General features: G+C 47.2%; 1 protein-coding gene and 1 pseudogene across 1 annotated transcript in view; both read right to left on the bottom strand.

Moving 5' to 3' along the window:
• The window catches only part of KIF4A (kinesin family member 4A), a 94,216-nt gene that overhangs the window by 3,852 nt on the left and 72,381 nt on the right, over nt 1-17,983 (bottom strand). Inside the window, exons 21-28 of the mRNA XM_023537448.1 lie at nt 11,570-11,725; nt 11,366-11,466; nt 8,031-8,160; nt 6,755-6,925; nt 6,298-6,405; nt 5,338-5,415; nt 4,906-5,004; nt 4,260-4,436 (exon numbers count right to left, since the gene is read on the bottom strand). Coding sequence (XP_023393216.1) covers nt 4,260-4,436; nt 4,906-5,004; nt 5,338-5,415; nt 6,298-6,405; nt 6,755-6,925; nt 8,031-8,160; nt 11,366-11,466; nt 11,570-11,725 — 1,020 coding nt within the window. The remainder of the gene's footprint in view (nt 1-4,259; nt 4,437-4,905; nt 5,005-5,337; nt 5,416-6,297; nt 6,406-6,754; nt 6,926-8,030; nt 8,161-11,365; nt 11,467-11,569; nt 11,726-17,983) is intronic.
• On the bottom strand, nt 15,006-17,692 carry LOC111746468 (annotated as a pseudogene).

A 17,983-nucleotide genomic window follows, 5' to 3' on the forward strand; every position in this document is an offset into this window, starting at 1 on the left:
TCTAAGGGACTGTCTTACATGTTTTCCAACTTTATGTATAAATGGTATCTTGTTCTATGAACACACGTAGAGCCGATTCTGTTCATTTTCACCGTATGAACATGCCACTACTTATTCAGACCCGTCGCAGTGCCAGGCTTCATACCTGCCGGCGAGGCTGCCCCGCGATCGCCGCCATTCATGTGTGCCAGGCACCGCTATCAGTGCTCTGCACGTAGTACAGTCATTTAATCAACAGGTGTGTTGCCCTGTGGACACGTTCAGGAGTTCACGGTGCGTACGTGTCTAGTAAAGACAACGTTACACGAAAGAGATGGTGACCGGCATCGTTGGAAGCCATGTTGGAAGGAAGTGAGACCATTTGGCTTGGAACGAACAGGTGGCAGAGCTCACAGAAGGATGGATTAGTCAGAAGGGACCTCAGCGACCATCTAGAGCCTGGTGCGGTGTGCAAAGAATGTCTTCCGTTTCCTGAGGCCAACGATACTGCCTGTCCTCAATGTCTAGAAACAGTGCCTGACACACAGCTCGGTGCTCAAAGAAGGTTTGTTGGATGAATAAAGCTTTTACATACCGAGGACTATTTCCTTGGTATAAATTCTTATGCGTATAATTACTGGGCCAAGAGATAAAAGCATTTTTAAGGCCTTTGATACATATTTTCAAGATGCGTTACAGAAAGGTATACCACACTTACACCCCTAATAGCAACAGACCGGAACGGCCAGCTTAGCCATACTCGCCCGCACTGGACGTTAAAATAAAAGATCTTTGCCTGTTTGAATGAACAGACCTATGCCATGTCCTAGAGCTACCTCACCAGGATGACACTGACCCCACTGGCTGCCATAGGCTGGGTATGGTCCTCCGCCCAATTATAAATTCATCTACCTGCTTCAAAACTGCTATCACCTCGTGCGTGTGTCTCTATTTTATCCGAAGGGTGACAATATGACATGGTGCCTGAGAGGCTGTCATGAGGGAGAACAGTTACTGTCACCTACCTGGCCAAGAGCCATCGGGATGATTTACAGGACAGCAGATGTTAGCTGAACTTGCTAATGGTTATGGATTACCATGACTAGAGTTTTCCAGCAGACACAGGCTAGAAAACAGAAGACTCGTGACACACAGGACAGATGCAGCCACATGAATGTCGTGGGCACTAGCTACTGTCCCTCACATCAGGACACAGGTCAGAATGTAAGGGAGGAAGCGTGACCTTGCCATGGACATAAACTCGAACACATGGGTACGTGGTGTGTGTGTGTGCACACGCGAGAGTGTCACAACGGCTGGCAAGCCACTGGCGTGTCCCAGCGCCGCCGCTGAGAAGCGCTGTAACAGAGGGCTTCTTTCCACGGAGTGGGCAGTAGGGCTGGGAGATGCTGGGGCGCCTTTAAGCCAGCGCTGTTCAACCCCGATCACACATAAAACGTGTCCGGGGCGCTTTTCAAAAGGGCCAGGTCCCACTTCAGATCAATGAAATTGGCACATCTGGGGGTGGGGGTCCAAGGCTCCCAGTGTCTAAAAGCTCTCTTAGGGATTCTAATGTGCACCCGGGGCTGAGAACTATTGCTTTAGAGTCTGTGATTTGTCTAGCACTGATCTTGGTGTTATTTTGTATCTCAGAACGATAAGATCTGGTGAAATTTTTAACATAAACGATACCAGCCTAGGAATTAGGAGACTTGGGCTCTAGTCGTACGTTTCACACTCGGAATGACCTTGGACAAGTCACATCATCCAAGTTCATCTCCATTCTTTCATCGGTAGAGACAAGAATACCTGCTTCCTTTTTTCTGCCAAAGGGGACAACGGAGAATATTTGTAAAATGCTTTCGGTGCTTCGCTAATAATACCTGCATGCTGCTTTATCTGTCACAAGGTGATGTGCATACATTCCTCTTTTTAAATTCTCAGACATCAGATGGCACTGCATACAGGTAGCATTAAAAAGCCCCTGAACAGCGACGACAACGGAACCCGTTTGCACAACTTCGACTGTTCCTCTGACTCAGGATGTTAGTGCTGGCCGTGTTCATTTGTTCTATTCTACTGCGTTCATTACACAGATGAGGAATCTTAGGCCCAGAAACATTAAGTGACTTGCCTAAGGCCATCCAACTCAGCAGTGGCAATCTCGAGATTGCCAGACCGGACCAGATTGCGGGTTCTTACCAGTCTGCAAAGGCAATCCAGGCAATCCAAGCAATCCAAGATTGCCATTCCTGACTAGAACTCACGTCTCCCTGCCTTTAAGCCACTACTTTTTTAAACCATAGCACATGGTCTGTCCCTCAGCATGTCCTCAGCACGTGCGGGAAGCTGACTTGCACGCGTTAGCTTCGCAGTAGCCACCGCTTCGCTGTCTGCCACCATCCCCTTTGCACTAAGCTAGGGATAACGCCAGCCCGCTTCAGCCGGCTTGAAACAATGGGGACCGGGGTGGCTTTCGTGCAAACCGTCAAGGTGGACGGCGAATGTGCCCACGGGCAGTCCGACCCGAGCATGCGCAGACTCCATGCACTGCGAGGCCGCCTAAAGGAAGAAACTAGATTGTGTGGCAGCTTGCTCCCCTTCAAGGCCAGTTACCGTCCCTTCTCAAGTTATAAAATCAGGAGAAAAGCCAGAAAAAGATCATTTCTGTTTTAGACGTGGGATTTGCCATTGATAGCAAATACTATTTACTTGCAATCTTTCTTATACTCACATATGTCCGTTTTTGGCTTGGCGCAGCAGCGCCATAACACACATAACGAGCTTTCCCTGATGACCAGCACGCCCGCATCGGCTTCACATTCGGAAATGCCTCCCCAGGGGGGTTAGGCCGTCAGCCGTGCGTCTCTGTGTGCACTTTGCAACCCTGCCCCCTGTTCCTTAGCTGACCGTCTCATCTGCATTTAGCACATGTCTCCAACTCAACCACAGTAAAGAGTCCAGAACTGTTTGTTGAGTATGTGAACGAAAGTCGGACATGTTTTGCCTCATTTCCTCTAAGTGTCCCCAACCCTCAGTCCCGCTACTACTGTTACTACCAAGTCTTCGCAATATGCTGTCCACTGGGCCAGCAATGCCACGCGAGCTCCCGAGATGAGCTGCCCGGGCTGATGAAGCAGCAGCGGCCGTCTCTTTCCCAGCATCCCCCTCGACCCTCTCCGCTCGGTTTGGCTCTCAGTCACTCTCCAAAGCCCTCGGTGCGTCTCGCTGAGAGGCAGACGCTGAGGTTCCACGCCGGGCCCTGTTTTCCCATTAGATTACAAGCTCTCTGAGGCTGAGGATGAGCCCTTCGTCCCACTAAGAGAACAAGAGACGTTGCGTTCCTGACTCTGCAAATGACTCGATGCCACTGTGACCATTTGTCATGGCTTGCTTCTTGTGGCTTTCTGAAGCTCGGTTCTCCGTGTGGGGCACAACCGGCTAATGAAATCCTTCTAGGCAGCCAGCCATGGAAATTTGTGATCCGCCCTCTTTAACTAGAACATGGTTGCAGGGCACAGGTGTGTGTGTGGGGGTGGACCGCAAAATTCATGTTTGAACATTAAACACCTGTGTTCGAGGACTCTTTAAGACTGCCGTTGTGGAAGTGAATAAAGGATGCCTCAAAGTCAGGATGCTCCAAACTAGCCTTAGCTCGGCCTGTTTAATCTTAATTAGTAGCCTTTTCTGTAATGGCTGTTGCCCCCTAGCCTATCAGGCAAGGAACGGAGTCCGCACTCAGCTTCCGGTCTGCTAGGACCAGGATGCGGTAGAAACAACTGGACTCGGAGTCCTGAGATTTGATTTCAAGTCCTGACTGCCACTTGGCTTTATGATCTTGGGCAAGCTCATTTGCCTCCCGTGGGTCTCAGATCCGTCTGTAAAATGCAAATGATAAATATCTCACTGGATTTTTTTAAAGACAACGAAAAGAGATAACATATAAGAGAACGGCCTATAAACTGTAAAGTGCTATAAACATGTGAAAGATTATCTTGATCACTTTGGAATCAGCCTCGAGACATGGTACAGAACACTGCTACCTGTTCAGACTGGTAAGAACCTGCAACGTGACGACAGCCATCCGCATGCAGGCAGCCCTTTCTGCCAGCCCGGGTTCCATGCCGAGCTGGCCTGACGAACACCCGTCACAGGAGCCAAAGCCTCCGAACGGGTGTAGGGGTTCGGGTACGGGGTGCGGGGTGCGGGGCTGGCACATGCCCGCTGGCCCTGAGGACTCATGACTAGAACCCCTGACGGAGGTGAGAGCCGCCTCCTACCCCGTGCACGGTCTTCTTGGACACCTTCACTAATTTTGTTGGCTTCCATTCTTCGTCGTCCCTGTTGTCACCATCGCTGTCCTCGGGCTCATTCACAGAATTCTCTGAAGTGTATTTCAGATCCTCGATGTCCATGCTTTGCTCCAGGAACTTTTCTTTAAAGCGGGAAGGTCTTGGCTGAGAACAAAGGTTTGCAATGGTTATTTAATAAAAATTAAAAGAAAAAAAAAAGAATATGTGGACCCTATCTTCCCAGAGCAGAGATTTCAGATTCTCCCGCTTGGCAGTACGCATCAGAAGAAAGTCTCTTTCACCTTTGGCCCGAAGGCCTTGAATCGGGAGCAACGTGAGGGAGGAAGCAGGGACCCGGGGCGAGATAAGCATCTGGGAATGGGCGGCTGCACACGGCTCGTGTCTGCCCCTACCCGGCTGTTTCATCAGCCTGTACATGGCCCACGGTCAGCCTCCCAGGCAGGCGGACGGCCTGTCATTTTCAAGATTGTACTGGAGCTTTATTTGGAACTCCAAGATATCGAGATGCTGCGGTTTGCGATTTTTACCTCTCCGCTTCCTGTAAAAGGCGGTTTTAGCGCACTCACTCTGAACCCTGGCTAAGCGAAGGTGCCGCGGGCACTGAGCAGTTTACCTTAGGTGGGATATATTCGAAAGAAGAGTCTGGAGATAGAAGGGTATCCTTAGGAAGATGAGGTTTCTGTTTGCTGGCTACTTGGAGGAGGGTCAGTTTCTATGTGAAAAGAAGAGACAAAGGGCAGCTTCTGAGAGTGTCCGTGGCTAAAAGAGAGCTTCCTGGGCCACGGTCCATGAGCCCGGGGACCAGTCAGGTCGGATGGCGGAGCAGCGCTTCACAGAGCGGTATCAGAATCAGAAAAGAGCAAATTAAAGAGCGCCTGTTTATGTTTATACCACTCTGAAACACACGTGACCGTACTGCATGGCAACTCGATGTCGATCTCACGGCGCGGGGACACGACGTCCCACTCAGGGTCACTCCCCAGAGCTGGCCTTAGCTGCAACAGGCTCTCCCCAGCCCTGTTCGGTGGGCGGGAAGCTGTCTTACCTGCTTGATGATTTCATTCTCTCGGAGAAGTTGCTGATTTTGCGCGCACACTTCTCGTAACTTCTCCAGTTCTTCATCCTATTTCCGGAGGGTGCAGTGATAGGTGGGATTATGGGGGGCCCTGTGTGTGGGTTCGCAAACAACTCACACAGATGAAAAACTGGCACCCGGAAAAGTGCCTGATCCCCACCAGTTCCTGGGCGTCCTGTAGGCCGGTTCTAGCAGAAACCGTGGGCTCCGCCTGAGACACCTTCCCTATTGTCCCATCGTCTAGCCTCGACCCCTCACTCAGTCGGGATGCGGAGTAAGAAACCCGCACAGCTCTGGTTCTCTGAGATCTAGACGTGCTTTTGTTCTGCCTTCTCGACACAGATGAGGCACTTCATTCGCTACTTTAATCATCAGCATGATGAAACCTCCTGGCACTTAAGACAACCGGATTCATGCATACGACCTCAAGTAGTTTGGCTATGTCTTTGGTGGGACGTAACAAGGAGACCCTGGAGACCGGTGGTTCAGGAAAAAAGATTCTAAGTTGGAAAAAACAGTGCTCTGACATGCTACTGAAGGGCGTAGTGTTCTCAGCCTCGGAAATAAATTCAGACCCCAGGCGTTTTATGAATGTGTCCTGTCTCAGCTCAGAAGAGCAGGTTCAGGGAGAGAGAGCTGAACGCCTGCAGCATTCTACTGGAGGACTGGATTTTGTCAACTGTTTAGAGCTCAGGGCTGAGGGCAAAGCACCAGGAGTTCTCAAAGTCCAGTAGACAGTATGGACTGTCATTTCTGTACCAAGAAGGTCACTCCATGTGCGGCTACATTCTAAATACCCCTAAATTGATCGACTAGGGCCCCAAAGCAGTAGGGGACGGCTCTGCTGTAAGTACAGGGGTCAAAAGCAGATGGGGCTCTCTGTTTGGCCCGGGGAGGCCACCTTCAGAGCCCCTCGCCCCACCATCGTACCTGACACTTCAGCGTGCTCCGCAGCTGCTGCTCCTTTTCGCTGACTGACTCCTCCAGCTGCTTCTCTGCCATCTGGCTTTGCTGCAGCTGGCTGAGAAGGTACAGCACCTGGAGGAAGGACACACCAATGCGACCAAAGCAGGAAGGGAATGAAGGAACTCCGGCCTGGTCCGAGCGGGGCTCCAGACGACTCCTCGGTGACTCGGCACCAAGGAGAGGCCACAGCCGCCATGTTTGGCAGCCATGTCGCTCTTGTATGAATGCCGGAAGCTATGAGCCCTTTGTCACTGCTATGTGTCACCTCAGACAAGTCATTTCTGTCTCAGGTCTCTTATTTGCAAGATTTGGGAAAGACCACACGCTCTTCTGAAGGAAACTCCGCGCCCCCACTATTCTGGACCGACAATGACGGGCAGTGGCGTTTCGCTGGCAGCCGGCGCCCCGGCACCCGGCGCACCTTCTCCTGGTGCTGCTGCTCCACTCTGACCAGCTCCGCCTGCAACTCAGTCTCCACCTCGGCGCAGTGATTTCTTTCCTCAAATAGCATCTTCTGCATTTCGGCACAGCTGGCCTTGTTCTGCTTCAGGATGCTTTCGAGCTTGCTGACCTGTATTTTGGAGGAGACCAGCTGGAAGGGAGAAAAGACAAGCAGTTTATCTGGAGAATGGTCACCTTTCCCCGCTCGTTAGGCAGGAAAACGTCGGCTTTCTTGAAATGGGCTGAGGAAAGTTCCTCCACGTCCAAGGCCATTCTTATTTTTTTTCATGTCATATGTCATGTGTACCACGGACCGGTAACAACGCCACCCCGGCCAGGAGCCCACCCTTCTGCCGAAATGGGTAACTGAGAGCTAGAAGTCACCACTCAGGTCATTTAATCTCTTGCTCTGCCTCAAGGCAGGAAACGACCTAACATGAACAGTATCTGACAGCTCCACATTCTGACATTTCAGAAGTTCTTCCTTAATTCTAAAGAGAAATCCACACGACACACCCTTACAGCCAATTACATATCATGTCAAAACTCGTAGACAGCGTTAGCTGACACTGCAGATCGGGCCTGATTGATACCACACGCCTGGCCTACTTTTACATTCTCTACTGGCCCAGATGGTGCGCGTCGCCAACACCAGTACTCAAAGACAATGCCCGATTTCTTTAGGACGACAAGTCTGCCAACCCAACACAAAATGCAGAAGGGACGGCATTGCTCAAACTACTGTAAGCTGGCCTCAGGCGAAAATGCCTCCATCACCAGAGGTGCTCGGCTTACTTTCTCTGGTGAAAATGTAAGATGATAGATTATTTCAAGATCAGTGAAGAAGGAGTCTCTTTAAGATGGGTCTTTGTGTGTCAAAGACGATTAGGTTTTTTTCTTTCTTACAGTGCATCTTACACTTTTTGAATGTACATCTCGTAGGTGTTTTAAACAGCAGTATAACATAACACTTTCTGTTTAACTAGGGGCCTACTATGGCCTCCCGATCTTTTCTTAATTACACAAACACGAGCCCTTGCTCTGTGCCAGACGTGACAGGTATCAATTTGCAAGTCATATCATATTTTTCTAACCGCCTGGCCTACACCTGCTTGCATTAACCTTTACCCATAGAACTATTTCTCTATTCGTGTCGCTGTGGTTCCTACCATGAGAAGTGGCAATAATGCTATGACAACATTCTAGGCTAGCACCTTATTTCAACCCTCGCTGCTGGCAGGAAGGGTGATGTTTACCTCTCCAGTTAAATATTTCAGGGCACACTTGGCTTCTAGGATGGTAGCGATGTTCTCCCAGCGCTGTTTAGGCCTGTCTTCGCTTTCTGCATCCAGTAGCTTCTGCTGCAGGTCGGCAATCTGGGCGCTCCTTCGGAGAGAGAAACGGTGGCCCTTAGTGCTGGCGGTCTCGATGCCCGGGAAAGGGCCAAGGCTCTGAGGAGAGACTTCACACAGTTCTGTGGAAGGCGGGGTCCCTTACGGATCCCATAAACGATCATTTAGCCAGCTGCTTAGGACATGTGCGCAACTCTGACACTGTCTCGAATCCTGTCACACAGAGACTCCAGAGTCTATGCAAACGGTTTCATTTTATTAAATACTGGTTGACATAGAGGGATCACATGGTGGGACTTGGAAAGATCTGTAGCGGGAAGGCTTTTGTCGTAGTGTGTTGACTGCAATGTGACTTCGTCATGAGGCCACATGAGCTCAGATTGTGATATGGTGGCTCACCTATACAAGGACAAGATTCAGGCTGGAGACTGGAAGGAAAAAAAATCTCAAAAAGAACAAACAGGTAGATGCTCTTTGCTGGAACGGAATACCAAATCGATACCTGCGGCTGGTGTTGTCAGAAGTTATCTTGAAGTGCCTGCCATAAGACCGAGAAGTTTCTAAGAAGACTAGATACCCTGACCCTGGTTATAGCTTCCAGATACTTTCTAATCAACTCCGGCCCGAGACCAAGGTCTACACAGTACTTCAGTTTCATTCAAAGCTTCCTTCTCAAAGTTGCTACGTGACCAGCGAGAGGGAGCAGGCCAGAACGTGCTGTAAGGAAGTCGGGTACCCAAATAATCTAACGCACCTATGGCTACGTACAGCACTTAAAAGTACAACTGAGGGAAAAATGAAATGTTAATTTACTTAATAATCTGTTACACGTTAACATATTTTATGAAAAATAACATGGTCCAGAACAAAGACTAATTTAGCGAACAGAGTGTGACTGTTTCACATTTTTACGGAGCTCTATACTGTCTGGCTTAGCAGAGACAGCTGGATTTTCACATGTTCCTCTGCATGTAGCATTTTGTGACGTGCTCTGGTCGATGTAAGTGAAGACAGTCTGGCCTCCCGAAGGTGTGCAGGTGGACAAGGAAAGAGGCATTTCATTAGCCTTTTCGGATAATTGCATATTCTTCTTGGCACTTCTTTAAAAGTTAGTTGAAATGTGGAATCTGAAACCATTATTAATCAACTTTTCTTACTTTCTTATATTAAAATTCATTGCAACCTGGATGGATCTTTTACCCACCCATACATGAGTCTGTAACCTGTCATTTGGACAACGCTGTGTCACACAGAGACTCCAAATGTGAATATATTTGATTATATGATACAAAAAAAATCACAATTCTTACTATCACTGCGGGTCTCATCAGAAAAGTTATGAAGAGCTGTCGAGCTGATGGGCAGATACGCGTTTTCCAAAATCCTAAGTTTTGCTTGAAAGTTCAAATTTTATATTTGGTGACATGTCAGCTGCTTTCCTTGACGCGACAGGCTCACTCCGTTCTTTTTTGAGAAAATGTCTGCCAGGTCCCTAAGTCTGAATAACTCAAGTCTGTCTGTCAGCTGTTCTCTCAGTGAAAATGCTGGTCGTGAGGACAGAGGTCTGCCGAGCTTGGCCCTCGCCCAGCCACACCAATGCTTTCCCGGGGGTCACTGTCACACCTCCACATGCGGCACGAGGGTGTCATGCATCCCTCCCACCCCGTCACACGATATTAAGATGTGCTGAACGCAAGGGCCAATGCTGTGTGCAGTGATCGATTCTGACTGCTCTGTCAAAGTCGTTCTTAAGCAAGACTGGCTTGTTTTACCTGTGTGCGTGGGGTGGTGAGGTGTACAGTGGCCACTATACAGGTCAGTGCCACCGCTTTGGTTCACGCGAAGGGGTCTAAGTTCTGTCCACCGTCGCTCCTGCGCCACCATGGCAAATAAGGTCTTACTGTTAGGAAAAGAGTTTGGACCACTCGGCCCGCATGTGAGAAGCCCGGTCTGACGTGCGATCCTTTCCGTCGACAGGCTTACAACCCTTCTGGACTGCCAAGACGGACACGCGTAAAATCATTCACGTAAAGGGAACGTGTATGGCCTGTGGCACACGACGGAGTGCCGTCGGTTCTGTGGCAGCTCGGGACTGTGGAGGGACGGAGAGTCACGGAAGGCTTCCTGGAAAAGGCGGCCGGAGCACTCCGCGCTGTCTCCGCACGCCCCTCCCTGTCTTCGCTGACGATTCGGGTCCCTCAGCTATTTCAAAATTTAATTTAAGCCTCATCGACTTTAGGAAAATTCTTCTGATTGAACTCGGCTCTGTGCACGCGTCCTCCACCTGGCGCAGGCCCTACATTTAAGTAATCATTTACTTAGGTGCAGTGGTGTGCGGCTCAATGTTTAACCAGCAGCACTTAAAGAAACAGGCCCGATTTGGAGCTTTTGCTCGTTTCTGTGGTGGAAAGACTCTCACCGTAACCAAGTATAAGCTATGGATGGTTTGCGACATTCCTGCAATTTGAACAATTGATTGCGACGTGCTCCGCTGTTTCCGGCCGAGAGCCAGGGCGATGCTCTCCGTTCCTTCCATATGTCCCACCTGCTGCCAGTGCAGCGCAAAGGAGAAACGCAAATGCTGCGGGACTTAGAGTTGTATCCGCGGATAAACGACTAGCGTGGGCTGCTAAAAACAGACCAAATGCTCTCCGGGGCCTGTGGGGCGGTAAAGTTCTGTGATACTGAGACACTCTAAACTCTGTCAGAGTTCTGTTCCTTCTAGACTTCACGGATACTTCACAGGCAGCAGGAGTCATTAGAGAGGCCGTGAAGCATCATTTCTGGGCTTGCAGCCTGCTGTGCTGATGGCCTCCGGAGGTCTCCTCCTCCTACGTGGCTGCTCTTCTGGTGCTGTTTCTTGGGTCCCTCTAACGCTTGTTCTCAGTTGCTTCTACACCGCAGGGATGCCACTGTGTCGAAAATTGCGCTGCGGCACAATGAGCACGGGCTCTGGAGTCAGCGACACCGGGTCTGGCATCCCAGCTCTATAAACCCTTTAGCCTGAACTTCGGTTTAGACCGCTGAGGCGAGGAGAGAGAGAGACGCACCTCGTAGGTACGGCCACAGGGAAGGGCTGAGGAGAAAACGACCTAACGTGTCTAGAGAAGTCTACGTTTCAAAAATCGCTACTGTCTCCTGTTTCTTCGCTACCTCGAGCTCTGCACTCACTGGCCCGACAGGCTCTATTTTGAGCGCAGGTGTCCATTTCCACAGCGCCCCAGAGGCAGGCCCGTTACCTGAGTTCCATTTCGGTCTCTAGGCTCTCGATCTGCTTTGTGATGGAATCCTCTGAGTCGGAAACTTGACCGTGCAGTTCAGCCAGTGAGAACGTGCGCCTCTGGGAGAAGAACAGTGGGGATGAGGGTGAAGGACCAGCAGGAGAGGGGCCCTCCAAAGCGGTGCGGCTGATGACGGGTCGCGAGTTCTCGCGGGGCGCTTACCCGGAGCTTAGGAGGTGGGTTCTCCCCAGAATCCTGTTTTTCTTTGAGTTGAGCCAGCTCCTGAGCCAGGATCTTTCTGTCTTCGAGAAGGTCATTCAGATGACGTTTGGCTTCCTCAGTGCTGACCATCACCTCGATTTCATTTGCAAGCCAATTCTAGAAGAGAAAACGGTGACATCGGCTTAGGGGTGAGGAATCCCTGGCCCACGGGCTAGGCTCATCTCCAGACTTCGAGTGAGATTTCCATTCATCCCTACACCTGCCGGAAATTCCGACGCCGGACAGCCTTTAATGGCAATATCCCAAAAGGTCACGAGAAAGAGACTTCGTGCAGACAATCCTGCTCCAGTACCTTCATTTCTATGTTCTCTGTCTTTACCTTCTCTGTCTTCTCCTTAATCTTTGTCCTTATCTAGTCACGATATAAAACTGAAGTGTATTTTGATCGTCTGTTCTATTTAATAGATATCCATTCTTAATCTTTAAAGTAGATGAATGGCATATTTTCAAGCAAACGAAATTGACTAAATTCAATTTTCAAAAAAGTAACCATCCCTGAGAATACTTTTACTTTTGATGAAGATACAGCATGCTGAGAATAATCAAATGAAGGCACAAATACATTAAAAAGAAAAGAAATCAAAAATACCATGCTAACATTAATCGAAAGAAAGCTGGAGGAGCCGTATTATTGGCAGAAAAAGTAGATTTCAGAACAAATATTACCAGGGATAAAAAAAGATCATTTCATAATAATGAAGGGATCAATTACTACTAAGTGTTTATGCCTCTAATAACAGCTTCGAAATACACGAAGCAAACGAAACTACACGGAGAAAAAGACAAATCCATAATTCTACTTGGAGATTTCAATATCCGTCTCTCAGTAATTGATAGAACAAGTAGGCAGAAAATCAGCAAGGATACAGTAGAAATGAACAGCACAATCAATCAAATCAACATGACCGACCTTTCTAGAACATTATCCAACAACAGCACGATACACATTCTTCTCAAGTACACACAGAACATTTGCTAAGATTGACCATATTCTAGGCCATAATAAGTCTCGATTACTTCGAAAGGATTCAAATCATACAAAGTATGTTCTCTAAGCACAATGGAATTAAATTAGAAATCATAACAGAAAGATATTGGAAAAATCTCCCAGTATTTGGAAACCAATACACTTCTAAATAACCCAGAGGTTAAAAAATAATTCAACAGGGAAATTAGAACGTATTTTGAATTGAATGGAAATGAAAACGTTATTAAAATTTTGGGGATGCCGTTAAAGAAGTACTTAAGGGGAAATTTATAGCACTAAATGACTGTATTAGAAAAGAAGAAAGAACTCAAGGCAATGACCTCAGTTTCTACCATAAGAAACTAAAAAAAAAAAAAAAAGAAAAGAAAAGAAAAAAAGAGCCAATTAAATCCAAAGCAGATATAAGGAAATAAAAGAGGTCAGGTTGGAAATGAATGATCTGGGGTTTTGGGGTATTTTTTTTTTAATTGCGGTAAAGTCTACATAACATAAAATTTACCATTTCAACCAAATGTAAGAATGAGCCGGTCCTTTGATAAACCTCTAGCCAAAGTGATCACCAGGAAGAAAGAGAAAAGACACAAGATTTCAATAACAGGAATGTGATAGACATTAGAAGGATAATAAGGGGATAGTATGAATAACTTCATGCCAATAAATTTGACAACTCAGATGGAACAGACAAGTTCCTAGAAACACACAAACTACCGAAGCTCACTCAAGAAGAAAGACATAACCCAGACGATCTTATATCTATTTAAAAAATGGAATTTCAATCGACGCCTCTCCTTACAAGAAGCAAAAACTAACAAAAAGCGCTTCAGGCCTAGATAGCTTAACTTGTGAATTGTGCCAAACTTTTAAGGAAGAAACAATATTCGTTCTTTACAAACTCTTCCAGACACCTGACGAGGAAGGACGACTTTGCAACTCATCCTAAGAGGCCGGCGTTAGCTTGATACCCGAACTGGATGAAGACATTATAAGGGGACAACAGACAATATCCCTTGTGAATGCAGATGGAAAAATTTTACTCAAAATTTTAACTTTATATACTGTCGAACACAATCATACAAGAAAAGACTCATGTATCATAACCAAGTGGAGTTTATTCAAAGAACGCAAGGCTGCTTCCATATTTCAACACTCAAGTAATTCACCAAATCGACAAACTAGAGACAGAAAGCATTTGCTAAAGTTCACATCCACTCAGAATAAAAGCTTACAGCACACTAAGAATAGATAAAAACCTCCTCAATCTGATGAAGGGCGTCTATGGAAAACCTACAGGTAACATCACGTTTCATGGGGAAAAACTGAACGAGATTCTGCCATCACGATGCCTATTCAACATCATCCTGAAGATCTGGCCGACGCAGTAGGGTGAGTAAAAGAAATAAAAGACACGTAAAGATCGAAAAGGAAGAAATAAAACCGTATTTATGTGGGTCCCAGGTCCATTGTAAGACCTCTCAAAAGCAAAACTCCAATGATTGAAATAATGCAAATCTTTCGATCTGTGGATGAAAACAATTATCTGAAAGGTCAAAACATACAATGCACGTCGCAGGCAAACAAACAATGAACTATTAAAAGCCTTTTCCCCATATTCAGTTTCCAAACACAAGAAGAGTCTTTTAGCTACTAAAAGCCACCAACGGACCTACTCGAAATATCTTAGAAATGCTATGTGCTAAGTTCCCCTTGAATTCTGTGTGTCAGCCTTGCTTCGCCCAGCTTTGGACACGGACGATCGAAAAGTACTCCTTTGTCTACTGCCTCAGAGCAACTGATGTTTCCACTTTTTGCAATCCTGTCACCCGCGCGGTACAGAAATCAAAAGTCCCTTCTGATACAGCCATGTCCTCAAGTAGGTTAGTTTCCTTATACAGTATATTTACTTTATTGCATAAGCATCATGGATTGTTTTCTGATGAAAAAAAAAATACGACTTGGTGACCTCCGTAATGAGTAGCTCTTAAAAAAATCAGAAATGTCTCAAACATAAACTTTTATCATTTAGTTCTCAGTTTCAGCTCCTAGTGCCTGTGAAGGCTCTTAGATGGCCGGATCCTAAACCAGACTCATCGCTGTGCGCATGTGCAGGAAACTCGTGTGACTTCACTAAATCCCCAGCCACGAAATTCAATCACCTTCACAAGTTGACATGAGTTTTGTACCTTGTCAATTGTCAGTTCGATGTCATTTGCGTATCTAGTTGTCATAGAAAAAGGCAGACAGACACAGTACGGTGTAGGGAGGGTGGAGGAGGGAGCGAGCACTTGGATAGAGGTAATGTTTTATCTACCATCAAAATGCATAACTTCCTCAAAACCCGCGGGCAGTGAAAAGGTGGTCTGGCAAATCCAAGATCTGTAAAAACTATGCACAAAAGTCAAGGTATCTGGGAAAAGAGGAAAGGTTTATACAAGTAGCAGTGTGAAAAATGTAACTTTTTCCTACTGTGAATTACACATTGACATACATGCGTCGACTGAAAATCTGCTACGACAATGTCTGGAAACGCAGTTCGCGTTTCCTAAACGGGTCTCCCTCGCGTCTGCTGTAAAACGTACCTGTTAATACTGACAACTACAATTAAGCAATGTTGAATTACTTGCAGACAAAGGTAAGGGCATTTTCTCCCCCAGAAGGAGTTTTAAACATCAAAACCTATGTTTACAGAAATGTAAAAGTTTCAGCAGTCTATGTATTTCCAATGAAGACTGTGACAAACTCCTCAGGTGTTCTTTATAGTGCAGGCATATCAACCCAGCTGTGTCGCGTGGAGTCCTTCAGAGCCACTGTAGACTCTCACATCTCTGGATGCCTCGTCTTCGCTGACTCCACAAGCTGTGGTTCATTACGGTGTTGAGGGTCGGAGCCTCCGTTTTTAGTCTTTGTACCCGTTCCTGTTCCAGCTTTTGGTCTGGCCCTTTCTCCCTCGATGTCTGGTTTTATTTGCTTCCTCCTGCTACCTTTGTTCTGCAAGCAATTCATTCAGCCCTGTGCGATTACAGAATCTCCTTCGCCAACCGAAAACATGTTCTTAAACTCGTTATACAACATTCTAGACTCTTCTGTGATAATTTGACTCACTTTGAATCACCGTATTTTTCCGGCTTTGTTATCATCTCTGTTTCTGAGCCTGTGGCACAGTGGGACCTGAAGTGGGGCAAGTTCATATAAGGCCTCGATATCTGTTCACGTCAAGAGGACCCCTTCTGAGGGAATTTTACATTTCGACACGAATCCTTTGAAGCCGGGAATGCACTGCCATCTCTCGCTGCTTCTCCGCTCCCTTTAACTCCTGGCTTCCGTCCTTCATCGTGATTCTGCTGCTCAGTTTCCCCTCGTCCCTCTGGCTCGCCTCTTCTATCTGCTGCCTGAAAGCTCCTCCCCCTTTGCCCTTCTTTTCGCCTTCTCGAGCGCCTCCTTCCTCTGCAGAACCCGAGGGCGATGGAGCCCCTGTCTCAGAGAGGTTTCCCCTGTTCGATTCAACGTCTGTCTTCCCCTCTTTTTCGTCCGGCTCTTTCCTTGGCTTATTTATCTTCCTTCTGGGCCTCTCTGTCCTCTCTAAGCTGCTTTTGAGGTGGTTCCTCCTCTTGCGCCCGTGGCGCCCTCTGAAGGACAGGGCTGTCTGAGCACTTTGGGTCTGCCTCTGGGTTTTGGAATCGTGGCTTCTGCAGCTGCGGGTCCCCTCTGTGAGGTGACCAGGTGGTTGCCGCTGCTGCCACTACTCCTGCCACCTCGGGGTCCACCTGCTTTGCTGCCCTTCTCTTTCTCCTGCTTCTGGCGGCTGTGGGGTTGGCTGTGTCAATAGCTTTAGTCACATCCACACTGCTGGCTTTTTCTTCACGGTCAGTCTCTTCCTCTGAAACAGCAGCTTCTTTTTCTTCACCTTCGACATCAGATGGCGCGTTTCACTGTTTAGCTGATGCCTCTTGACTTGAAATTGTCACTTTCGAATTCTTATCCGTCTCCCGTAAGCCTCATGAAAGCCTTTTCGTTCATGTGGTATTTTGAACCTTTCCTTATTTTCTGAGTAAGGAAATACAGCCGTTGGGCCTAAAAAAGCGGTCTCGTGAATTCCAAAAAAGAAAATGGGCAGTTTGTCTGCGCGTGGTTTTGCAGCCGCATCAGGAACTGCATCTACTCGGGCTGGCCCAAGGAGGTCACTTTTCATCTTGGTGAAGATAACATCTCCGGGTTGGAAAACGTGAGGGGCGAGGCTGGGGGCCCGAAGCCCAGCGTTCTTCAGAATACACTGCTACGAAATGAAAAGGCAAGCCACGACCTGGGAGACAATATTTATAAGACACAGAAGTCCTTCGTTGGCTATATCTAGAATATACAAAGAGTTCTAACTCAAAAATAAAAGAGACGACCCAATTAAAAATAAGATGTGAACAGCTATTTCATAAAACATACGGACGGCAGATAAGCACACGAAAAGATGCTCAACATTAGTAGTCATCAGGGAAATAAAAACTAAATCCACAGTGGGGTCCCACCACCCATCTACTGGAATAGCAAAACTTTAAGACTGACCGTGCTCAAACAAGCGTTGGTGGGGACGCACAGCAACAGGAAGCCTCATACATTGCTAGTTGGAATTTAAAACGGTATAAACGCTTTGGAAAACAATTTGGCGGTTGCTTAAAAGTTAAAATACACACATATTGTATGAGCCAGACGTTCCGCTCCGAGGTTTTCTGCCCCAGAGAAATAAAAACATGTATGCATACAGCGACTTATACATGAATATTCAGGACAATATCTATTAAGAGTCAAAAACCAGAAACAGTACAAGTGTCCATCACTGAGGTGAATGAATAAAAAATATGGTACATCCGTACAATGGGACATCACTCCGCAATAAAAAAGAAAGAAGTATTGACACAAGCACATGGATGAATCTCCAACTTAGGCTGGATGAAAGCCAGAAAAAATAGTGTATGGTTCAATTTTCATAAAATTATAGAAAATGAAAATAAATCTATAATGACAGAAAGCAGATTAGAGGGTACCTGGAGATGGGGGTGATGGGTGGAGTAGGCTGGGGGGGGAGGCATTACGAATGGGCACAAACAAAATTTTGGTCCCGATGGATGCTGACATTATCCTGATTGCAGTGCTGATTTCATGGGTGCAAATCTGTGTCAAAATGTATTAAATCGTACACCTTAAACATCTCCAATTTACGGTAAGTCAATTATACCTCGATCAAACTGTTAAAAAGTTAACTGAACCTCGTGAGGAGCAGGGACAGATGGGTTCTCTAGCTTTGGTCTTTAACAAGCACTCGAGAAGGTCGTCCCTTTAGGAGACAAGGCTTTCAGGCAGCCCCGCAGCTGGGCACTGCT

The sequence above is a fragment of the Pteropus vampyrus genome, unplaced genomic scaffold (genome assembly GCF_000151845.1).
Source record: "Pteropus vampyrus isolate Shadow unplaced genomic scaffold, Pvam_2.0 Scaffold191, whole genome shotgun sequence".
Lineage (NCBI taxonomy): Eukaryota > Metazoa > Chordata > Mammalia > Chiroptera > Pteropodidae > Pteropus > Pteropus vampyrus.